The sequence below is a fragment of the Camelus dromedarius genome, chromosome 4, assembly GCF_036321535.1.
Source record: "Camelus dromedarius isolate mCamDro1 chromosome 4, mCamDro1.pat, whole genome shotgun sequence".
Classification (NCBI taxonomy): Eukaryota; Metazoa; Chordata; class Mammalia; order Artiodactyla; family Camelidae; genus Camelus; species Camelus dromedarius.
In genome coordinates this window covers 50,623,932-50,650,925 of record NC_087439.1, presented here as the reverse complement: position 1 = coordinate 50,650,925, position 26,994 = coordinate 50,623,932, and the positions used below count along the sequence as shown (strand labels likewise).

The 26,994-nt window shown below is 31.9% G+C and overlaps 1 protein-coding gene across 2 annotated transcripts in view; it reads right to left on the bottom strand.

Annotated features, from left to right (window-relative positions):
• Positions 1-26,994, bottom strand: part of AGPS (alkylglycerone phosphate synthase) — a 119,868-nt gene that overhangs the window by 67,490 nt on the left and 25,384 nt on the right. For both annotated transcript variants that reach the window (XM_010991217.3, XM_064484929.1), the window contains exons 2-8: positions 24,956-25,045; positions 22,374-22,464; positions 20,303-20,423; positions 20,134-20,208; positions 15,834-15,905; positions 14,213-14,292; positions 12,946-13,026 (exon numbers count right to left, since the gene is read on the bottom strand). In XM_010991217.3, the coding sequence (XP_010989519.3) occupies positions 12,946-13,026; positions 14,213-14,292; positions 15,834-15,905; positions 20,134-20,208; positions 20,303-20,423; positions 22,374-22,464; positions 24,956-25,045 (610 nt within the window). The remainder of the gene's footprint in view (positions 1-12,945; positions 13,027-14,212; positions 14,293-15,833; positions 15,906-20,133; positions 20,209-20,302; positions 20,424-22,373; positions 22,465-24,955; positions 25,046-26,994) is intronic.

The following is a 26,994-nucleotide window of genomic DNA, read 5'->3' as shown; positions in this document are numbered from 1 at the left end:
CTAATAAAAAATTACCAAGCATACAAAGAAGCAGGAAAGCACAATCCATAATGAGGAAAATAATCATTATGAGGTGAATAATCAAAACCAACCGAGAACTAACACAGATGTTAGTATTAGCTTACAAGGACATTAAAACATTTATTATAACTGAATTCCATATGCTGAAAAAGTTAAGTAGAGACACAGAGGATATAAAAAGACCCAAATTAAACATCTATTGTATTTTAAACCTAAAATACAATATCTAAGACAAAAAAATACAGTGATGGGATTAAGAACAGAATATACACAGTAAAGTAAAAGATTAGTGAACTTCAAGACATAGCAACAGAGACAAAAAGGCAAAAAGTGAAAAGAGAGCAGTGAGTCATGGAAATTCAAGCAGCCTAATATGTGAGTAAACAGTGTCCCTAAAGGTCAGGTGGGGGTGGGAGAGGGAAGCAGATATTTGAATAAATAATGGCCAAACATTTTCCAAATTTGATAAGAACTATAAACTCACAAATCAAAGAAACTCAACCAATCCCCAACATAAGAAACACAAAGAAATCTATACCAAGGTCTATTAAAATCAAATTGCTCAAACCAGTGATTAAAAAATCTTAGAAGTAATCAAAGGGAAAAAAAAACCATGTTATGTATACATGAACAAAGATAAGGGTAACATCAGATTTCTTGTCAGAAACAGTAAAGTGAGATGACAGTGAAGTAACATCTTCCTATCACTGAAAGAAAACCACTATCAATCTTTAATTCTATACTCAGCTAAAATATCTCTAAAAAAAAGCAAAAAGGCAACCTTGAATTAGTGATTATAGCAAGGTTGCAGGATACATGGTTAACATACAAAAGTCAGCTGTCTTCCTATCTATCAACAACGAGCAAGTGGAATTTGAAATTAAAAACATTTACATTACCCACCAAAATGAAATACTTATGTATAAATCTAACAAAGATTATGTACAAGACTACATGATGAATACTACAAAACTCTGAAGGACGAAATCAAAGAATTAAATAAATGAAGAAATATTCCACCTTCATGGAAGACTCAATATTGTCAAAATGTCAATTCTTCCCATATTGATCTAAGATTCAATGTAATCCTAATCAAAATCCCAGCAAATTATTTTACAAGTATTGACAAATTGATTCTAAAGTGTATACAAAGAGGTAAAAGAGCCAAAAGAGCCAACACAATATTGAAGGAGAAGAACAGCCAGGAATTGGACTGACACTGTCCAACTACAAGACTTACTATAAAGCTACAGTAATCAAGAAATTGACATTAAGGGAAGGACAAATAGATCAATGGAACAGAACAGAGAACCCAGAAATAGACTCTCATAAATACACTTAAATGATCTTAAATAAAGAAGCAAAGGCAGTAAAATGGAGCAAAGTAGTGTCTTCAACAAATGGTGCTTGAACAACTAGACAACCATATGGAAAAAAAAAGAACCTAAACAAAAATCTTACACCAAACACAAAAATTAATTCAAAATGGATCATAGGCCTAAATGTAAAATACAGAACTGTAAAACTCCTAAAAGATAACATAGGAGGAAATCTAGATGACTGTGGCTATAGAAATGCCTTTTTAGATACAATACCAATGACATAATCCATGAAAGAAAGAAAGAATTAATAAGCTAGATAGACTTAATTAAAATTAAAACCTTCTGCTCTGCAAAATATGAAGAGAACTGGAAGACAAACCAGACTGGAAGGAAACATTTGATATTGAAAAGACATACCTGATTAAAGACTACTATCTAAAATATACAAAGAACTCCCAATATAGCTAATATTTTATAACTATAAATGGAGTATAGCCTTTAAAAATTGTGAACCACCGTGTCGTACACCTGTAACTGACATAATATTGTACATCAACTATACTGCTCCATATACACACATATGAAGAACTTTTAAAACTCAAAATTAAAAAAAAATTTTTTTTAAATGGACCAAAGACCTTAACAGATAACTAACTGAAGATAGCAAATAATCATATGAAAAGATGTTCCACATCATATGTCATTAGGGAAACACAAATTAAAACAATGAAGTACCATTACACACCTATATGAATGGCCAAAATCCAGAATACTGACAACACCAAGTGCTAGAGAGGATGTGGAGCAGCAGGAACTCTCATACAATGCTGGCGGGAATGCAAAATAGCACAGCCACTTTGGAAGACTATCTGGCAATTTCTCACAAAACTAAACATACTCTTATCATACAATCCAGCAATCATATTCCTTGTATTTACTCAAAGGGGTTGAAAACATATGTCTACATAAGAACCTGCACACAGATGTTTATAGCAGTTTTATTCATAAATGCCAAAACTTGGATGCAACCATGACATCTTTCAGTAATTGAATGGATAAATAAACTGTGGTAATCAAGACAACAGAAACTATTCAGTGCTAAAAAGAAATGAGTTATTAAGCCATGAACAGGCATGGAGGAAACTTAAATGCATTATTATTAAATGAAAGAATCCAATCTGAAAAGGCCACATATTCTATAACTCCAACTATATGACATTCTGGGAAAGGCAAAACTATGGAAAAAGAGAAAGGTCAGGGGTTGCCAGTGTTGGGAGTAACAGAGATGAATAGGGAGAGCATAGAGAATTTAGGGCAGTGAAAATACTCTGCGTGATGTTATAATGATGGATATTTATGTGATTATACATTTGTCCATATTCTGTACAACACCAAGAATGAACCTTAAAATAAACTACAGACTTATTGTAATTATGATGTGCCAATGTAGGTTTAGCTACCTACATTGGTTAAAAAAACAAAAACAAAAAACAAGCAAACAAAACCTACTACTCATGTGAGTGATGCTGATAATGGGAGAGACTGTGCATGCTTGGGGACAGGGACATATGGGAAATCTCTGTACTTTCCTTTCAATTTTGTTTTAAACCTAAAACCACTCTAAAAAAAATAAAGTGTTAAAAAAAAGATAAAGATATTTTCAGACAAATAAAAGCAGAAAAAATTCATCAACAGCAGACCCATACTAAACATATTTAAAATAAGTCTCACAAGCAGAAGGAAATTATCTTCAGGTAGAATTAAAGGCACCATAAAGGGTAACTAGGTGGGTAAATATATAAGATGTTTTCTTATTGTTTAAATATCTTTAAAAGATAACTGCCTGTTTCAACAAAAATTATAATGATATACTGTAGGCTTTGCAATATATCTAAGAGTAGAATGTATGACAAAGCACAAAGGAGAGACAAGGGGAGTGGGAACTATAACATTTTATGATTCTTATGCTAAACTCTTAGTGTTATATTATCACCTTAAGGTAGAATGTTTTAAGTTAAAGATATATACTATAAAACCTGAATCAACTCTTAAAATAACAGAACAAAAGTTATAGCTAATAAAGAAACAAAAAAGATAAAATGGTATCATAAAAAATGCAATCAAAAAAAGGCAGTAAAAGTGGAAAAGGAGGAAAAACAGATGGGAAATACAGAAAACAAATTGTAAGGTGGCACTTTTAAAGTGAACCACATCAATAAACCACATTGAAGGTAAATGGTCTAACCACCCCAATTAAAAGGTAGAGACTGTTAGGTTAGGTAAAAAGACCCAACTGCATGCTGTCTACAAGAAAAGTACTTTAAATATAAAGATATAAATCAATGAAAAGTTAAAAAATGGTAAAAGGAAAAAGATATACCATGCTAACAACAGTCAAAAGAAAACTGGAATGGCTGTTTTAATATCAGATACAGTAGATTCAAGCAAAGAATATTATCAGGAAGGTCATTTCATAATAACAAAATGCTTCATTAATCAAGAAGCTATAACAATCCTAAGCATTTATTCCTCCAATAACAGAGCTTTAAAATATATGAGGTGAAAACTGATAGAAGTGCAAGAAAAAAACAGATCTGTAATAACAGTTGAATGTTTTAATTCCATTCTGTCAATAACTGATAGAACAAGTAGACAGAAATTTTTTTTAAAATATAGAAGACATGAACAACACTATAAATCAATTTGGCCTAATAGATGTTTATAGACTACTCCAACCAACAGCAGCAGAACACATATTCTTTTCAAGTGTACATGGGACATTTACAAGACAGACCATATTGTAGGCCATAAAAGAAATATCAATTGATTTGATAGAATTCAAGCTATACAAAAAATGTTTTCTGAACACAATGGAATTAACATAGAAATCAGTAACATAAAGACATCTGGAAAAATCCACCAATAATTGGAAACTAAATAACAACTTCTAAGTACCCATGGGTCAAAGAAAAAAATCAAAAGGGAAGTAGAAAATATTTTTAATATTTGTATGGTACCACTAAACCAGTAGTTAGGAGAAATTCATAATACTAAAAACCTATATTAAAAAAGAATGGCCTAAATAAATCACCTCATCTTTCATGTTAAGACACAAAAAAGCATTTGACAAAATCCAAAATCCATTCCTAATAAAAACCCTCTGCAAGGGTCCCAAACAGGAAGAACCCAAATAGACCCACACCAAGACATATCATAATCAAGATGGCCAGAGTCAAGGATAAAGAAATGATTCTAAAGGCAGCAAGAGAAAAGCAAAGAGTAAGTTACAAGGGAACCCCCATAAGGCTCTCAGCTGATTTCTCTACACAAACACTACAGGCCAGAAGGGAGTGGCAAGATATATTCAAAGCCCTGAATGAAAAAAAACATGCAGCCTAGGGTCCTTTATCCAGCAAGGCTATCCTTGAGGATAGAAGGAGAAATAAAGAGTTTCACAGACAAAAAAAAAAGCTGCAGGAGTTTAGCAACACTAAACCCATGCTAAAAGAAATATTGAAAGGGCTATTCTAAATAGAAAAGCAGCAGGATGCTACAGAAATGAGAAACACACAACTGGAAAGGTGATAACTCATGAACTACAAATAAAGTAAACATGAAATTATAAAAGAAGACATACAAATCACTGAGAGTGGGAGAGGGAGACAGGGAAATATAGAATATTTTTTTCTTTCTTTTTTAATTTTTTTTAACACTAGGATGGGTTTGAGATCATGTTACTATCAGTTTAATAAAAACAGTTATAGTAATGGGTTGATACATTTACAAAAAAGGGTAACCACAAGCCAAAAATTTACAAAGGAGTCACAAAAATTAAATAAAATCCATGATAATACAAAGGAAAATTACCAAACCACAAAAGGAAGAAGAAAGGAACAAAGAGGATATACCAATTCAACTGCAAATATAAGTTCAAAATGGCAATAAACACACATCTATCATTAATTACTGTAAATGTTAATGGACTAAATGCTCCAGTCAAAGGACACAGAGTGGCAGACTGGATAATAAAGCAAGAACCTTCAATATGCTGCATACAAGAGACCCACTTTAGGGAGAAGGACACATATAGATTGAGAGTGAAAGGATGGAAAAGGATATTCCATGCAAATGGAAAAGCCAAAAAAGCAGGTGTTGCAGTACTGATTTCAGACAAAATAGACTTTAAAACAAAGGCCATAAAGAAAGATAAAGAAGGACATTTTATAATGATTAAAGGAGTGATACACGATGAGGATATTACACTCATTAATATATATGCACCCAATATAGGAGCACCTAAGTACATACAAGAATTACTAACAGAGATAAAGGGGGATATTGATGGGAATACAATCATAGTTGGAGATTTTAACACTGCATTAACATCACTAGACAGATCTTCCAGACAGAAAATAAACAAGGCAACAGAGAAATTAAATACTACAATAGAAAACCTAGATTTGATGGATATTTTCAGAGCATTACACCCGCAAAAAATAGGATATACATTCTTTTCAAGTGCACATGGAACATTTTCCAGGATCGATCATGTACTTGGGCACAAAAGAAACCTCAACAATTTTAAGAAGATAGAAATTATCTCAAGCATCTCTACTGACCACAATGCCATGAAACTGGAAATCAACAACAGAGAAACAAAGGAGAAAAAAAGGAAAGCATGGAGATTAAACAATATGTTATTGAAAAAACAATGGATCAATGAGGAAATCAAAGCTGAAATTAAAAAATACCTTGAGACAAATGATAATGAAAGCACAACCACTCAAAACCTATGGGACACAGCAAAGGCAGTGCTAAGAGGGAAGTTTATAGCGATACAGGCCTTCCTCAAAAAAGAAGAACAATCTCAAATAAACAATTTAACCCACCACCTGAATGAATTAGAAAAAGAAGAACAAAAAGCCCCAAAAAGCAGCAGAAGGAAGGAAATAATAAAGATCAGAGAGGAATTAAATACAATAGAGATTAACAAGACCATAGAAAAAAATCAACCAAACCAATAGCTGGTTTTTTGAAAAAGTAAATAAAATCGACAAACCTCTGGCCAAACTCACAAAGAAGAAAAAAGAGAGAGCACAAATTAGCAAAATAAGAAAGGAAAATGGAGAAATTACAACAAACAAAATAGAAATACAGAATATCATACGAGAATATTATGAAAAACTATATGGAACTAAACTGGATAACCTAGAGGAGATGGACAAGTTTCTGGAAACATACTGTCCTCCAAAACTGAATCAAGAAGAATCTGAACACTTGAACAATCCGATCACTAGAAAGGAAATAGAAATAGCAATTAAAAACCTCCCTACAAATAAAAGTCCAGGACCAGACGGCTTCACCAGGGAATTCTACCAAACATACAAAGAAGAACTCATACCAGTCCTTCTCAAACTCTTCCAGACGATTGAAAAGGAGGGATTACTCCCAAACTCATTCTATGAAGCCACCATCACCCTGATACCAAAACCAGGCAAAGACACTACAAAAAAAGAGAATTATAGGCCAATATCACTGATGAACATAGACGCCAAAATCCTCACCAAAATTTTAGCAAATAGAATCCAACAACACATAAAAAAGATTATACATCATGACCAAGTGGGGTTCATCCCAGGGACACAAGGCTGGTTCAACATACGCAAATCAATCAGTGTAATACATCACATCAACAAGAGAAAGGACAAAAACCACATGATCATCTCAATCGATGCAGAAAAAGCATTTGATAAAATTCAACACCCATTTATGATAAAAACTCTCACCAAAGTGGGTATAGAGGGAACATATCTCAACATAATAAAAGCTATATATGACAAACCTACAGCCAGCATAGTACTCAATGGTGAAAAACTCAAAAGCTTCCCACTAAAATCTGGGACAAGACAAGGATGCCCACTATCACCACTCCTATTCAACATAGTCCTGGAAGTCCTAGCCACAGCAGTCAGGCAAGAGAAAGAAATAAAAGGGATCCAAATTGGAAAAGAAGAGGTAAAAGTGTCATTATATGCTGATGACATGTTACTATATGTAGAAAACCCTAAAAGGTCCACACAAAAGCTACTAGGGCTGATTGAAGAATTCAGCAAGGTAGCAGGTTACAAAATTAACGTTCAAAAATCAGTTGCATTTCTTTACACTAATGATAAATCAACAGAAGAAGAAAGTAAAGAAACAATCCCCTTTAAAATAGCACCCAAAGTAATAAAATATCTGGGAATAAATCTAACCAAGGAGGTGAAAGAATTATACACAGAAAACTATAAACCATTGATGAAGGAAATTAAAGAAGACTTTAAAAAATGGAAAGATATTCCATGCTCTTGGATTGGAAGAATCAATATTGTTAAAATGGTCACACTGCCCAAGGCAATCTACAGATTTAATGCAATCCCTATCCAATTACCCAGGACATATTTCACAGAACTGGAACAAATCATAATAAAATTCATATGGAACCATCAAAGACCTAGAATTGCCAAAGCATTACTGAAGAGAAAGAAAGAGGCTGGAGGAATAACTCTCTCAGACTTCAGACAATACTATAGAGCTACAGTCATCAAGACAGCATGGTATTGGTACCAAAACAGACATATAGACCAATGGAACAGAATAGAGAGCCCAGAAATGAACCCACAAACTTTTGGTCAACTCATCTTTGACAAAGGAGGCAAGAATATACATTGGAATAAAGATAGTCTCTTCAGCAAATGGTGTTGGGAAAACTGGACAGCAGCATGTAAAACAGTGAAGCTAGAACACTCCCTTACACCATATACAAAAATCAACTCAAAATGGATTAAAGACTTAAACATAAGACAAGATACAATAAACCTCCTAGAGGAAAACATAGGCAAAACATTATCTGACATACATTTAAAAAATTTTCTCCTAGAAGAAATAAAAGCAAGAATAAACAAATGGGACCTAATGAAACTTACAAGCTTCTGCACAGCAAAGGAAACCAGAAGTAAAACAAGAGGACAACCTACGGAATGGGAGAAAATTTTTGCAAGTGAAACCGACAAAGGCTTGATCTCCAGAATATATAAGCAGCTCATACGACTCAATAAGAAAAAAATAAACAACCCAATCCAAAAATGGGCAGAAGACCTAAACAAGCAATTCTCCAAGGAAGACATACAAATGATCAAAAAGCACATGAAAAAATGCTCAATATCACTAATTATCAGAGAAATGCAAATCAAAACTACAATGAGGTACCACCTCACACCAGTCAGAATGGCCGTCATTCAAAAATCCACAAATGACAAATGCTGGAGAGGCTGTGGAGAAAGGGGAACCCTCCTACACTGCTGGTGGGAATGCAGTTTGGTGCAGCCACTATGGAAAACAGTGTGGAGATTCCTCAAAAGACTAGGAATAGACTTACCATATGACCCAGGAATCCCACTCCTGGGCTTGTATCCAGAAGGAAATCTACTTCAGGATGACACCTGCACCCCAATGTTCATAGCAGCACTATTTACAATAGCCAAAACATGGAAACAGCCTAAATGTCCATCAACAGGTGACTGGATAAAGAAGAGGTGGTATATTTATACAATGGAATACTACTCAGCCATAAAAACTGACAACATAATGCCATTTGCAGCAATATGGATGCTCCTGGAGAATGTCATTCTAAGAGAAGTAAGCCAGAAAGAGAAAGAAAAATACCATATGAGATCGCTCATATGTGGAATCTAAAAAACAAAAACAAAAACAAACAAACAAACAAAAACAAAGCGTAAATACAGGACAGAAATAGACTCACAGACAGAGAATACAGACTTGTGGTTACCAGGGGGGTGGAGGGTGGGAAGGGATAGACTGGGATTTCAATATTGTAGAATAGATAAACAAGATTACACTGTATAGCACAGGGAAATATACACAAAATGTTATGATAACTCACAGAGAAAAAAATGTGCCAATGAGTGTGTATATGTCCATGAATGACTGAAAAATTGTGAACACTGGAATTTGACACAACATTGTAAAATGATTATAAATCAATAAAAAATGTTAAAAAAAAAAAAAAAACCCTCTGCAAACTTAGAAGGAACTTCCTCAACTTGATTACATGCGTTCACAAAAAAAACCCTATAGTTAACATCATACTTAATGGTAAAGGACTGAATGCATCTCTCTTAAATAAGGAAGAAGATAAGTATGTCTACTTTCATTTCTTTTCAACATTGTGTTAGAGGTTCTAGCCAGTGTAATCAGGTGAGAAAAACAAATAAAGGCATACAGATTGGAAAGGAAGAAGTAAAACTGGCTTTGTCACAAAGGATATGATCATATATGTAGTAAATCTAATAAGCTAAAACTTTTAGGACTAGTTAGTGAATTTAGCAAAATTGCTAGATAAAAGACCTACATATAAAAGTCAATTTTATTTCTATATACTAATAAAGAACACTCAGAAATTGAAAACTTTAAACAATACCATTTACTATGATACAAAAAATATAATATTTAGGGACAAATCTATTAAAAATATGACATATTTGTACACTGAAAACCACAAGACACAGCTGAGAGAAACAGATGTAAAAAAAACCCAAAAACCTAAAGATATACCATGTTCATGGGTCAGAAGATTCAATATTGTTAAGATGTCAGTTTTCCCTAAATTGATGCATAGAGCTGTTGCAATTCCAATCAAAATTTCAGCAGGTTTTAAGAAAAAAAATGAGAAACTGATGAGATGATTATAAATTTCATATGGAAATAACAAGAACCTAGAATAGCCAAAACAACTTTGAAAAAACATTTATAATAAAGCTACAATAATCCAAACAGTGTGGTACTGGCATAAAGATATACAATAGATCAATGGAACAGAGTCCAGAACTAGAAGCACATTATATATAGACAACAGACACTTTTTTATGAGGGTACAAAGTCAATTCAGTGAAGAAAGGGTAGTCTTTTCAACAAATGGCGCTGGAACAACTGGATATTCATATGCAAAAAAAAAGGAACTTCAATCCATCCCCCACACCATACACAAACATTAACTCAAAATCTTCAAAACTCACCAGAGACTTGAATATAAACTAAAAACTATGAAACTTAAATGATTCTAAGGATTCTGGCTCAAGCTGCCCAAAGAACTAAATTTCCACCAACTGAGAATGAGAAGCCTACAGGACAAGCAAATTGTGGAGGGAAAACTGAAATTCAATTTTTCAAATGTGGAGTTTGAAATGTCTATTAGATATGGAAACATCAACTAGGCAAATCGGTATGCAAGTCTAGAGATCAAGAAAGAAGTCTGAGGTGGCATAAATTTGGGAGTCTGGCATATAGAAGGAATGTTTAAGGTCAGCTGTGCTTAAATGAAGCAGACAGTGGCTCAATAAAAAGCAGTGAAATGAATACAAGTTCTAAGTACTTTTCATTATTAACTTATCTCATTCTAACAAAAACTTTATGAAGTAGGAATTATTATCTCCATTTTACAGATAAAACTGAGGCATAGAGATATGCATCCCCGGGTGAGGTGGGGGAAACACAAGTCACATATTCCCAGACTATTAACTAATAAAATTAAGTAGCCAAAGATTTAATAAACCTAGAAACAAATTCCTAAAATTCATTACTGACATTTAGTGATCTTCCTTAAATTTTATACATATTAAAATCAATGTAATCCACAAGTTAAAGAAATGAAAATCTGTGCTACTCAACTACTATATCTGTGTCATTTTAAAACTTATAGAAAGAAAAAGCAGTAAGTTTTAAGTTGGTTACCTCAGCTGAAGAAGAAACTGAAGGACACAGAAGTATAACGAGAAAGAACATGAACTGGGATCAAAACAGCTGTAGAAACTGTATTATAGCCTACTAGGGGCAAAAAGAAATGTTCTATATTGGCATTTAGGGAAATGAACTAGTAGGTAAAATATCAGAAGTTCCTAGTCTAGGAAAATGTCATTTAAATTTCAAGGAAATATGTCCCTTGAATTTTAATTCTAACCTTTAAAAAAAAATTGGAAAGGTTAAAATACTACATCAAATGCCATAATAAAGGATATAAAAGTACAGACAAGAAAGGCCATCCTTTGTTATATAAAAAAAAAAACTGTGTTAATTCCTCTCAGCATAATAGAAGACTAACACAGGCCTTTTAACAGATTTTTCCCATTAAATACTATTATTCTGCCCACTGAATTTCATTATAAACTATAATAATTAACAAAATCTAATTACTTTGACTTATATAAAATCTTGACTTATTAAAGATCTTTAACACTGTCTCAATGAGTATGTTGAATTTTATCCTGGTCCCATCACTAAATCAAATAATAAACACAAAAGTTTAATTTTTTCAAATCCTTTCATATGGAATTGGTCAATGGCATACCAACTTTATTCAACCCTTTACTATGAAATAAGGAAAAAGATAATTAAAAAGAAGATCAACAAGTATATCACATCTCTATGCCCTGTTAAAAGGTAGGAAGGAGGAGTCTCTGTACCCCAAATTGAACAAAGTGATCAAGTACATCACCAGCAAATTGGACTTTCTAATGTTTGTTTACAAAAGCTTAGTTACTCCAGTCATCTCAACCATATTTGAGAAGGCTGAAGGAACCAACACATTTTAATAACTACCTATTTAGAATCCATAAAGAGAACCTCAAGTTTTCCTAAAATTTATTACAATCCCAAAAAAAGGGCTATAAAGATTCCAAGAGTTTAGCTTATGAATGAGATACGCAGTTTTCAATAAAATTATGCAATAAAAACTTCAATGAATAGCAAATATCAACCTCTACTCAATTGTTCAAATTATCATCAACTTCTGAGAATTCTACATCCATTCTTACTACTTTACTTCAGGTCACTATCAGCTCTTGCCTGAATTACTGCAGCAGTCCCTTAATCCACATTTACAAGCCTATCCGTTCTCCACACAATAGCTAATGAAAACTAACTACAAAAGGAAAGTTCAAACTTTCAGGGCTTTATGATCTGACCTCATCATGTTTTCCTGGCTTCATCCTTTACCACCAATATATGTACACTCACTCAAAATATAAACAGCAAGAAAGTGTGTTCTCCCACATACACGGACTAGATCTCAGCCATACTCAACTTGCTCTGGGAGTATGCAGGTCCTCCAAAGCAACAGCTGCCCATAAAGTTTCTGCATATGCTGCTTCCACTGACTAGATTGTTCTCCCCACTCTCACTTCCTTTTCACTCTCACTCACCCTGAAGTCTCAATTTAAATATCGAGTTCTGTTTGATACCTTCTTTGTTCAATTCCTTCTCTCCAAACCTCATCTGATGAGCCATAACACCTCTTATTTAGCCTTCACCTAGCAATTCTCACTCTGAATCATAATTGTCTATTTATCCAACTTTCTGCCATAATATAATGTAAGCTTTCCAAGGGTAGGGGATGATGTCTTATTCACTACTGTGTTTTTAGCATCTAACTCAATGCCTGATCCACAACAGAAACTGAACAAACTTGCTTAATGAATACTGTGAAAGGTACTTTATTCAGAGAGGACATACAGCAGTTTTGAAAATCTTTATTAAAGAAATAACATACTTGTCTTTCCAACTCTTGTCCTGTTATGCCAGCCTCTACATGAGCTGTCAGATTGTTCTCATCAACCCAGAGGATGCGATTCTGTTGCAAAAGAAGAAAGAAGTCTCATTTCCATGAACAAACACTTTCTCAGGAAATATAACTTTCTACTCAAAGCAGCAAGTGACAGGATAGAAATTAAACAAGTAGGGTTACCCACAGCTCCACTTATCCTTGACTACTCAACATGACAGACACAGTAACATAGGCAGTGTATTATACAGGAGTTGGTTGAAAACAGACATTCAAAAAGGGAGGAAGAAGGTTTCAGATAAAATGAGACAAAGAAACCACCAAAAGCGACTGTGGCCTTGTCTGAATCCCCAAACAAATGAACTATAAAATAAAGACAATTTTGAGACAGCTGGAAAATGAATGTCGACTGGATATTAAATAATATAAGGAATTACTTTTAATTTTTCCAGAAGTGATAATATGGTGAGAAAGTGTCCTTTTTAAAATAAATACACAAGAAATATTTGGGTGTAAAGTAGCATACTATCAGAATTTGCTTTAAAAATATTAGAGAAGAAAAGATAAAGCCAATAAGACAAAATGTTAATAATTATTTACTCCAGAGAATAAGAATAATATTCTCTCTATTTTAATGCTTGAAAATATTTTAAATTAATAAAATAAATAAATTAAAAAATTTTTATTATAATAAAGGAATATGTAACCAGGAATATTGTTGAGTATACAAAGATTAAGTTCATATCCAAATTAAAATTTTAACATGGCACAAAGGCAAACTTTTGGACCACAGTGAGTCAAAAGTTTAAAAAATAATCCTAGAATTTGTTAGTCCATTATTAACTTTAAGTTAATACTAAAATTAATTAGCTTCTCCATTCTTCCAAAAGCAAAAATGCAACAGTATTAGTAAAAATTTGGGGAAAAAGTAAGTCCTAGTGATTCAAATTAACATTAACTAATATTATTTGCTTTTTAACAATACAAATCAGGTCAACTATTGTATCAATACTCCAATCCATCCTTCTCAAATTGCCAATTTCACATGTCAATTTGATAGAATCCATCAAGATATATAACAGAGTAAGAGTGAACTTAGCTTTTGAAGATCTGAAGACAAAGGTAAAATGCTATGATGAAAAAAATTTAAAACAAAATGGACAATATACCTTTTTAAAAATAACTAAGACTGAGCCATAAAGACAATTTTTAAAACCAAATGTTATCTTCAAATACATTTTCAATTATTATATACCATTTGTGAAGTGTCCAAAGAAATAATTGTTCTTGTCTCATCTGCAGGACACATCAGGCCACATGAAACATTTGTTCCTCCTGCCAAAAGAGGAAACAATAACTATGCTTAAATATCTTATTTTTAGCTACATTTCTAGGGTAAATCCCTAATACAAAATATACAGATAGGCCCGCTAGGAAATATTACCTATTTCTACTTTGCAAAATGTAATTTGCAAATACTAACATACTAAAAGCAAACTTACCTTTATTTTATGGTGCATGCCAAAATGAAGAAATATTATGGAGCTGAAAGCAATGGGATATGGCTCCATCCCCTGGGCACATGCAAGTGAAGCCCCTAGCAATTTGTGGAACTCCAAAAACATGATTAGAAAAGTTCTAATCTAATGATTATTGTTGACAGATAGCTCAAAAGAAAAAATACTCATCCTATACAACTAGAGATACCATTACCTCCTTATTTATGAGGTTCATTGGTCATTTAAAATATTATATACTTATACAAATAGGCTTTAATAAATTAGAATATAAACAAGTTAAAACTGCCCAGATTACATAATATTCAAAAACAAATTTATATGTTCTTTGCTGAAAAGTGACTTTAATATAGAATAAGTAATACATAGAAGAATTTAAACAATGTATCACTGTTTTCCTTTAACATTTATTGTCAAAGGAAAAATGGTTTTTTGATACCAAAACAGAACAATACAGTGTTCTCAGTTCTTAACTAGATCTGTATCATCATACAGCAGAATAAACTTTTAACTGGCACTTCCATATATTTTTGGATAGAACACATGTGGCAGTCACCTTGAAAACAAGGTAAGAATTTATAGAGGGTGCTGATCTACAAGGTTCCACTTAATTTTACAAGGTAAGACAATGTTAAGAACATGCCTGTGATTAGTAACCACTATATGCTTGTTAAAGTCATTTGAAATAAAAAAAAATATTTCATTAAAAGTGGCATTGTAATGCATTTTTTGTACAAATTCAACAAAGTATCAGCTGAAGACAGTATCTGGAACTTCTAATTTGCAGGGGTCCCATTTCCAGTCCATCAATGCCAATTCAGTCAGTGAAGGCAATTTTCTTTGGCATGTATAAGTTGTTCAAACAATGTGGTTGATGAATGATCAAGAGGGATTAAATTTGTCTTATAATGTAAAATAATTTTAGTTTTCAGTAATGAAAGATATTACTGATTTGGTCATCACTGTCCTGGTTGATCTTTTATAGCTGAATAGCACTCCTTCTCAAAGGTTTATGTTGGTTATAGTTAGCCTTTGAAAAATAATATTCTCTCTATTAAGATAAAGGTTAAAAAGTAATTACTAAAGGAGGAACATTTTCTTATTTAGGCATTAAGTCATAGCTTCAAATTAGGATCCATATGGAAAAGAAGCCATGGACCAAGGGTAAATCTTGTCTCAAGCAGCTTAGGTAGATCTATTCAGAACAGAAATGAGCAGCCTAAACCAATTTTTCAAAATAACCATATCATAATTATAAGAATGTTTGTTTTCAGTGGGATAGCACAAATGTTTAAAATACAAATATTTTAAATAAATCAAATTTACATCATATTAAAGTTTAAAAGGCACAATACCTACCACCAATTGGTATGATACAAAGGTTATATTTGCACGCTAGATTCACAATCTTAACTACATCATCATGACATGCTGTTGAAAAAAGGGAAAATAAATTAATCACAGGGTCATGAATAAAATCTGAGTAACCCTGCAATTCAAGAATCTACAAAGTTCTTTAGTGTCTAAACTTTTCCTTCATTTATTCACTTATTAACACATTAAGTAGCTATATTAAAGCAGTTTATTATCTTTTTAACTTTTCATTTTAAATAATTTCATACTTTAAAAAAGTTGCAAAAATGGTACAGAGACTTTCCTTCACTCAGTAACTGCAAATATTAATATCTTATGTAACTACAAAGATCAAAACCAAGCAATTGACACTGATACAATACTACTGATTAATCAACAGACTATATTAAAATTTGCCAATTGTTCCACTAATGTCCTCTTTTGTGGGCCAGGATCTTACACTGCAATTTAGTTGTCATGTCTCCTTAGCCTCCTTTAATCTGAAATAGCTCCTTAGTCTATCTTCTGACTTTAACACTTCTGAAGAGCACTGGTCAGTTATTTCATAGAATGTCCCTCAATTTGGGTTTGCTTGTTTCCTTATGATTAAATTCAGGTTATACATTTCAGCAGGAATTCCACAGAAGTAAAGTGCCTTTATCAGCACATTATATCTGGAAGGCACATGATGGAGACAAGTCTCATTTCTGGTAATATTAACTTTCATCATTTAGTTATACAGTACAGTCATCTCTCACTATCCACAGGGAATTGGTTCTAGTATCCCCACAGATACCAAATTCTGGGAATCTCAGGTCCCTTAAGGAAAATGGAATAGTATTTGCATATAACCTATGTGCATCCTTCTGTATACTTTAAATCGTCTCTAGATCACTTATAATACCTGATACAATATAAATGCTATGTCAATAGTTGTAAATACAATGTAAATGCTATGTAAACAGTTGCTGGCGTGTGGCCTTTCTGGATTTTTTTTTCCCAAATACTTCTGAACAGTATTGGTTGAATCTACAGATACAGAACTCTCGGACATGAAGGGCCAACTGTCAGGTTTCTCCATACAGGAACATAATAATTAACGAGAATCTTATGGGGAGATACTTAGACTACATAAATAAGACGTTTCTCATACTTTCACCCACTAATTTTCACATCCACTGATGATTATTGTTAACAAAATTTTAATTATATGTAATACACTACATATGAGTTTCTTTCTACTGTACACAATTGAAGGGTATTCTTCAGCGTAAAAGTTACGTAAATAATAAAAACCTGACTGCAGAAGACTTTAAATACCAAGCAAGAGGTGCTAAGACTCAATTTGACTAGCAATAGGGAATTAAGGAGCAGAACAATGTGGCAAATAGAGTGTTTTAGAAAGATCAATCTCCTGACAGATTACTAAATAGCACAGAGAAAAAAGATATGAAGCAAAGAAACCATGCAAAAATCAAATATTACTTGCTTAGGATGAGAAATTAGGATACAAAGGAAAATATACAAATATACTCATTTATGAAAGTAAACTACTGTTCTATTAAAGTTGTAATTATCATTTCTCAAGTTTTCTTAAAGCTAGGAATATGTCATTTACATCATTCCAAATTCAATAAAAATCCATTTTCAAACTTTCAGATTAAGCTTATAAAAGCTTACTGTTTGTGGTAAAAATTTTTAATAAATGGAATACTAGATCATTAATAATTAATAAAATACCCAAAGATGTCTGTTAAAAACCTTTAACAAAGTAAAGCTATTTCTAGGCGTATCACCTAATCAGAAGCTTTCTGACCATGTTATCTGACACAACAGCACTCCCTCATCCCACCGCCCACACTATTTGTGCTCCATCTTTTTACTGTGTCTTATTTTTCTTTATATCATTTATCACCATTCAACACATTAAATATTTATTTACTGTTCTGTCTCCCTGCATCAATTTAATTATATAGCACCTGAGAATAGGGATTTTTGTTTTGTTCACTGCCTATCTTCAATACCTCAGAACAGTACCTAGCATGTATTTTCACAGGACTAAAGTTTCAGTATTTAAACTGCTGAAAATAATGCATAAATACCAAATTAAATAATTGAAGTATTGCTAAAGGAGACTTTAGTTTTATAAATATACTTATCACAGACAACATATAATGTACAAGTAACTACTTGTCCAAATTAAAGGTAGAAATAGCCACACTGTGTAAAGGTCACAATGGTGGCAAATCCTGGTTTAAGGATGACTCTAAATCAGGAAAGTTACATATATTATAAGTTCTTACTCTTAGACAAGCCCTCGGCATTCTATTAAAGCAACATGTAGAATTCAGATTCAGATCACAGACAGACTTAAAGACATCCACAATGATAGATTTCCTAGGTATGTATGTATCTACCTGGTGTATAATATTCAGACTGCAAGATGAGAAAGCCACCCCTACTCTATGGAATACCACATTGTCTCAAATTGCCATATTCTCTCAAAACTTGCCCTCATGAAAGAAAAACTTGAACTTTATTACCAATAGGAAGTTTACATTAAAGTTAATCAGAGGCCTCAGTGAATTGACAGCCTGCTGGAAAACAAACTATTTATCCAAGAAGTCTTTATACTAGAAGATTCAACAGATTAAAATTACAAACTTGATTCAGGCACCAATGCACTACTCATATAAATTCCTGAAGTATGGAACAAGATGGCAAAGAGAATACTTTAGAAAAATTCACCTGTCAACAGTTTATGGGAGACTCGGAGGGCAAAAAACTCGAGGTATATGAACTGTTAGAGCTATTGAAAAAATCCAGATATGCACTGATAAGGGCCTGAATTGGAAATTGGGATGGGGAAAAAAAAAAAAAAGGAAGGCCAAGATTGTGAGAGAACTCACCAAATGGGAAGAATCTGACAGAGCAAAGAAACTTCTGTGTAGCAACTAACATTATATGTTTCCTAAATCTGGGCTTTTAAAAATATTTGGATTTCTTTAAGACACATATTTCCATTATGGTAATCACTAGTATTTTAATATTCAGACACATAACGAAAATATCTGGAAAGCATTCTTGAAAGTTCTACTCAAGATATATAAAAGGATAGTCTATTAGGTTTCTTATGGGAAATGAAAATTGAGAAATTTCCTTTCATTTTTTTCTAGTAAAAAATGGAATGAATCTTCCTCAAATCTTGGTAAAGAAGTAGCCTAAAGCTACTAAAAACCAGGCAGGCAAAACAAAAGTATTTCTCCTGTAGAGAATATCTTTCTTTTTGGGGGGAATGGCTAAATTTCTATACTAAATGAACATAGAAAAAAAAGACCTATTTCATAACTATTCCAAATACACAGAACAATATACATCACAAATACCAGGAAAGTAATTTCATCCTAACTACAAATGCTCCTGCATTTTCTTCCTATGTATGTCACCGTCCCTCCTATCCCTAAATTAAAGTAGGATTTTTCCCTGAGATACTCCTTGCAAAGGAAAAGGATCATATCTAAGAATTGAGAGTCCATGAATGAAGCCATTTTTTGAAAAATAAAATACCCCATATACTCCTTTTATGAAATCTGTAAAGGAAAAAGAGTCAGAAGATCAATAGAATTTTTTAAAAAGGTAATTATGGACAGTAAGTAACAATATAACTATTCTGTTTTAAATTTCTGCTAAAAGATGCTTATAAAAAAACCATATATATAATATAGGGCCTAGTCATCAGCAAGAGCAAAATAACAACAGAAACCTTATCAACCCTATAGCTCAAGCCAAATTCCTAAATGAAATTAATTTCTCAAAGTTTAATTATTTATATCAAAGACAATATGTGTATTAAAAAACCTGTTTCCCCATTTGAACACCATATATTTTAGCCCACAATTTGATAACAAATTACTATTATTAATTTTCAGTAATCAGTTATGTTAATTAAGTTTCTATACATCTGAATATATCATTGATTGATAATAATTTCATTAAATTTTCATATTAACCAAAAATATATTTTTCTACTGACCTCCCAAAATGTTTACATTTTAAATGAAGACTTAATCATTAAAAACAAAATCAATCATTAAAGTCAACCATTAAGGGTGATCAGACCAAGAAAGAATTATATGACCTTTATTAAACTCTAAAAAAATATTTTTTATATTTTTAAACATATTTTAAAATATTTTCTCCATGTTTTACACAGTATACAGTTAAAAAGCACATATTTCCAGAACTAAATTTACTTAAGATTTAACAATACTAAATTAATGATACAAAGAAAAAAAAAAGAACTTACTTGGCCATAAAACTATATCAGGAATTCGCTGAAACATTCCTTCCCTGAGCAAAAATATCTCATGAAGACAATGACCTGTTTTGTCATTAAAAAAGAAAATGTAAAAACATCGTAAGTTATAGGACATTTGAAAATTAAAAATAAATAGCACTTATATAAAGTTGCTTACCATGAGCTCTAAATACTCGATCATCTGCTTCTTGTGAATATGAAATATTAGTTTCTTTAAGGTCATGAAGAAAATCTTCACTTACAATAGAAGGAGGTGTATCACTAGGATTTAAGGATGCCTAGAAAATAAAAGTGGTTTCTTTAACTTATTTCTAGAAAATAAATTTTGAATACCTATGCTAGGGAGAATGACTATAAAATGTAAATTTTTTTTACATCCAAACTAACACAGAAGCATAGGAAAATTACAAATATTACATATGCGCATCAACTTTGTGACAATAACAAAGTACAAATGGTCTGGTTAACCACATTCTGTAACATAAGTCATAAAAGCCTTATGTTTTCTCTTTTGCCTCTATGTCCCAGCTTTTCATTATTTCTAAAGATTACAATTGGGAACAAGGAGAATAGCCAATTCTCAAAAATCTTCAACTTTAGACTAGGGACACTGGGGGAAACATACTTAACTTTTGCATTATCTACATTTTTACCTGTAGATAAAATGTATCATTTCCTTTTATCATTTTTAAATGATCAGCCAAAAGCCTCACAATAAGTAATGAACCCATTTTTACAGGATTGCTTTAAAACTCACAACATAATTATAAACTTGATACTTAATTTCAGCTAACAGGTAACTTGAAAAGTAAATCTTCCAACTTTTTAAAGATAAGTCACCCAACTTCTGTGAGCCTTGGCTTCTTCATCCGTTAAATGAGATTATCACCATCAAATTTATACTACCATAAGGAAGGAGTGTTAAATGTGCTAATTTTTGTGAAAAGCTCCTATTATCAAGCCTAACAAATAGGAAGAGTTCTATAAATGACTAACCAAATCAAATCTGCTATGAAAAGAAAAGCTGTAATATAGTATTTGGAAAAAAGAAAATGTAAGAATGTGTAAATATATGATATTTACATAGTCTTTCAGTATCTTATTAATGTTCTATACTTAATATTCATTATATAATAAATATTGCTTGAGTGTGTGCTATAGGACCCTGGCGATACAGCAGTGAGTTAAACAGCAAAAAAAAATCTTGACCTCATGGAATTAACCCTCTAGTAGAAGGAAATGACTAAAAGAACCTCAACAAAACATACAGATTAGTATTTTGTTACATTATTGAAAATTGAAGGGGCTCAAAAACAGAAAAACAAAAGGTGCTTGTAAAACTGGTGAAATTTCTGAATATGGTATGTAGACTGCATCAGTGCCAAAAAAGGTAATCACAAACAGTCAAAACAGAAAAAGAATTAGGAAACAGAAAAGATCTTTAAAGAAAAGAGTTAAAAGAATTTGGTTTGGGAGGGGTAGGAATTAGTTGTGCAGCCTAATTAATACTAGAATAAAACGTATCCTGTGGATTTATAAATAAACCAAACAAGCACTCACTGAATACCTACATCCTTAATAATATGTTGGATATAGTGGAGAATATAGTATAAGCCATAGTCCCTGCACTTACAGAAGTTATACTCAGCTAGAGGGATATGCAGAATACCATGCCATAGTAAGTAATAAGAATGAATAATAAAAATCATAATTATATAAAGAAATGCTAACTATTTCATTAGTTTAATATATATACAATTTAAAGTTTTCTAAGCCCCCCTTTCAGAATAGTGATACATGAGAAAACTAAAATTCTGTATCAGTCATGTCTTAATCAAATTTTTATTTTCAATCTTCAAATATTCTAAATATTTTGATATTAGATGTAACATTACATTTTTATTTTAAATTATTCTATACTAATGTTAGGTTATTGTCAGTCCATTACATAACCTAAAAATAGCAGCAACTTAGTGTTCTCACAGAATTAATTCATTTGAACTTCACCACTACCTGTGAGACACAGAATAGACAGTTATTATTTTCACTTCTCCAATTAGGATAACTGAGGTTCAAAGAGGATTAAAAATTTGCCTGATAGATCTCAGATAAATTCTGAGATTAGGTCTAGATCTGGGATGCTAAAAAAAAAAAAGAAAAAAAATCACCCCTAGAAAGCCTACAAGGTCAGTACAACTAGTAAACTTCTTAACTTCTTATTTGCTTACTTTAGAGGTAGTTTTATGCTCCAGACTTGCTCCAAGGGTATTTTGGATCCACTCTTTAAAAGTTGGCAAAATCATGCCACTAAGAGGGTACCTAAGGTAAAAAGAAGGTAAAATATTAAAGTATCTTCATTTAAATTCAAATCTTGGGTTCTGCTTCTAGTAATGGTCAAGCAGTTCCTATCAAACCAACTCTCCCACACATAACTATAAGCTCTGGAAAAAAACAAAACAAAGAAAACCCAACTATTTGAGGGCAGTATAGATAGCCAAAAAGCAGGCAAAAATTAGGGGAAAGGGAGTATGATAGACTTGGAAGAAAGAAACTGCACTACATGAGTTTCCAGTTTTGTTTTATTTTTTTAAACAGGTTTTAGCCTGAGGGAAAGCCCCAGCTAGTACCACAAAAGGAAAGAAGAATGCAGAAAACCTACAATATTCCTGGCTTGAAAAAGCACTGAACACAGCATCTGGAAAGAGTACAGTAAAATCACACAAAAGATGTCAGTCAGAGAGGGACCTATATATAAACACTGTCCAAATGTCTGGCTGACTCTGAATTACACATGCATGGAGCATACTCTAAGCAGCATAGCTAAGCTTAAAAGAACTGAACAGACAATTTAGCTGCTCACCACCACAGAAGGAAACTTGAGATCAGTCAAGTTAATTGTTCGATTAAAAAAAAAAAAAAAGCTGCTTCAGAAGAATATAACAGAATCCAGTTTCTACCATACCCAGTTTCTACAACATATCATTAACAATGTCCAAGACACACTTCAAAATTACTAGGATGAACAAATAAGAAAGCATGTACTAAGTAAGCATTGTAGGACACATAGAATTGGTATTATAATATGATTTCTGTTATTAAGAAACTTACAGCCTGGTTTGGTCAAAGCTACAAAGTCATTTAATTTGTAGAGTAAACATATGGGCAGGAAACATGTAACTTTTACCAGAAAGCTAAATGCCCATACCAATTGCTGAAACAGGACAACTACTGAATAGATCTCTACCATGACTGAAAATTGGTTTGAGAACTTTAAGAATTATTTTTGTTGTAAAATATAAGGTGAAATCAATTTACCACCTTTCCTTAAGACTGAAGTATACTATATTACAGAAGATACAAAACCAGAGCAAAGTTTCAAGACCAATGAAATCACTCTAATGGAAAGAAAATTCTGTGAACATAAATATCCAAGAAGGCAGTGCACATCAGAATTTAAGGTGATGAAAGACAACCTCTCCATATACAAGTTTCTAGTATATGAGATATTGTTCTGTTTAAAACATAAAACACTCAACATTTAGAACACTGGCAAATTTAATTTCAACTAGAAATTCCTTCTACACGAATTAATTTCTCAACTAAGCTTCCATCAACCTGCTGCCCAGCCACACTAAAGGATGGGAATGAGAAAGCAGAGAATATTTATTTTTCCAATAAAAAAGCAAATGTGAAATATATATCTTCATACCTTTATTTAAATTAGTTACTAATTACTATTCTTGAGGTTTTATCTCAGGTACAAAGTACATTTAAGTAAAAAAAAAAAAAAAAATATATATATATATATATATATATATATAGCAAAGAAATAGAATTTCTCCAAAGAAATAAAACTTTCCTTGTTGATATTTCAATATATTAACATACCATGTAAGTTAAAAAAATATAGTAATGCCTAATACATAAGTCAAAGTGCAATACTGGAACAGATTCATGATATAGCTAATCCAAATTTTTACCTAGTCTCACTTTTTATATTTATTTTTAGAGCTAGCATTCAAGTATTATACATTTGTACTCAACGCCCTCTCAAGTTATATCAAAATTCAATAGACAAACCCAAAATACCAGCTCTGGCTGGGTCAGTGTTGCTAAAAATCTACTAAGAACTGGTTTTACAATTCCACCTGCATTTGGAACAGTAACAATACACATATTCTTTAGAATTCTTATCAACACATTACCAAAAATATCTTAGAAAGTGAGTTATCACACAATGATTGATCTTTCTTATCACTTCTGCCCTACTAGAGCTCAGAAAACTAATTTTAAAAATACTGTTTATATTCACACAGACCTTCCATAATAACCCAACCCAAATTAAATTCCCAGTCTTAAACATGGAGTTACTTTGAACAAGCCAATGTTGTGGGGATTGGGTGGTGGGTTAACTATAGGCATTTTGGATCCTGATTCAAACAAACTACCTATAAAATGACATTTTTTCAGACAATTAGAGAAATGTGAATGTGAACTGGATAATCAGATACTATAAAATTTCTGTTATTTGGGGGAGTATGATAATGGTATTATATAAATGGTTAGGTCCTTATTTTTTAAGGGATACATATGTAATTATTTAGAAGTAACATGACAATGTCAGAATTTGATATACAACAGAAAAAGAAAAGCAATTATGGAAAAATGTTAACTTTTCAATCAAGGGAGGAGCCATTATATTATCCTATTTTTATGTATGTCTACTATTTACTGTTATATTTATTATTTATGTTTAAAATTTTGCATAGAAAGAGAAAAAAAGGAATAAAACAAAGAATAAACTAGTTACCTTTTCCCAGTCAACTCAACTTGTCCTTTCTTATTGAAGAAAAACTTGGAATCATTATATCCCCATCCATTCCATTTCATAACTTCTTGCCTAGTAACAGAAAAAAATATATAAATGAGATCTATGGTAGGCATCTCAAAACTGAATAGTGTATATTTGACTATTAACTTTCACAATCATTTAAAAGACCTTAGCCCACTAATATGTTGTTTTAAATAAAATTAATACATATCAAGATGTCTATATATCAATATTTCTAAATATAGAATCACTCTGATAAGCAGCATCTGCTTCATAAAGGGCTACGATCACTAAATTTAATGCATTCAAAGGAAAAAGACAGAAAGAAGAACAAAGGAGAAAAATATTCTTAGAGTATAAGTATGCTTCATTTTGTACCTGGTGCAAGTCTACATTACAGGATGGCCTAAAAATTTTGCAATCAAAATTCACTTGAATAGAAACCAAATGTTTGCATATATTAGAAAAACCACAACTATTAATCTTCTGCTATTATGAAAAAGACCAATTTACAAAGTAGGTTCACTAGCAATGACACTACTAGTAGTAGGCACTTTTAATAAAGTAGATTAAAAATCTGAGTGCTGGCTTTACATTCTAAATCTTTCAATTTCCATGTAAATACCAACAACTACCTTGACCTACATACTAACATTAATATTAAGTTAATGACCATACCAGTTTTCAGTGTTCAAAAATAACGTTACTTTTAATTTCCAAAATGCCAGTATTTCACAGTCTTAAACATCATTTTCATCAAAATCAATAACTCACTCATTCAATTTTACACATTACAGAAGAATTAGGTCCATGCAGAACACAATTAGCAACCACATTAAAGTACTGTTTCAGCATTTATTACATATATTAGCATGATGTCCTAGTATATTTGGGCTACTGAAGTAAACTGATGGTGAATATTCTTATTGCAAATTCAATGATGTAGTTTATGATGAAAATACCTGCAGAAAACTCTTCTCTATGCATAAAGTTATTTGCTGCATTAAAATTTCAAAATTCATCACAAGAAAAAAAACCTATAACTGTGTGGTAATGAATGTTAACTAGACTTACAGCAATCAATTCACAATATATACAAATATTGAATCATTATGTTGTACACCTGAAACTAATACAATGTTACATGTCAATTTTACCTCAATTTTTTAAAAAAATTCAAAATAAACAAAAAAAAACAAAAATATGCTCATTAGAAAGTTTTAATTCTCCTTAATTCTCAAGGAAGAAAATGACAACTGAAAACAAATTTTTTATTACAATCATTAATTCTTCTTCCAGTTCAAAGGCTTTTCAAACAAGTGGAACACTAACATGATAACAACTGAACCAAATACAGGTCATTAATTGTTCACTGAAATCCCTGTCAATGCATAAAATTATGAAAAAAGAAAGTAGGAATGAGCTCTTTTAAATTACAGTTTGCTATCAATAAAAATTATAGTCTCTATACAAAAACAAATTGTTCAAAAACATCTTAAACAGTATCAGTCCAGAGACTGGATTTGTAGATGAGCCTGTGATAAACTATCGCTCGGTATTTTCTTCTAATTTCACATTCCTACCTTACAGTGAAGGAAGGTTTTGGAGGGACCTCTTGTAAAAATCTTTACAGAGAAACCTCATGACTAATGTCACCACTAATACACTTGTTTTCTTAAGTTTATACTTTGTAAAAACAGATTAGGTTATCATCCACTCTGCTTTGTTCATGATTGTTTTCTCTTCACTTTCATGAATATAATTTACCTAATATTTTATTTTCATTATATTTCCATAATAATTTACAAGAGTATATGTGCATTTCAATTAACATCTTTACTTAATATTTTATAATATACACGTAAGTTTTTGTATGTGAAACGAATTTTATGAATTAGTAAATTTAAATTTTTATCATGAAGTCTGTACCCTATAAAACAGTAGTTTGGTATTACATAAAATAAATGCAAAAATACCAATATAGTCATTTTGCTTTGGTATTACAATCACTAGGCACA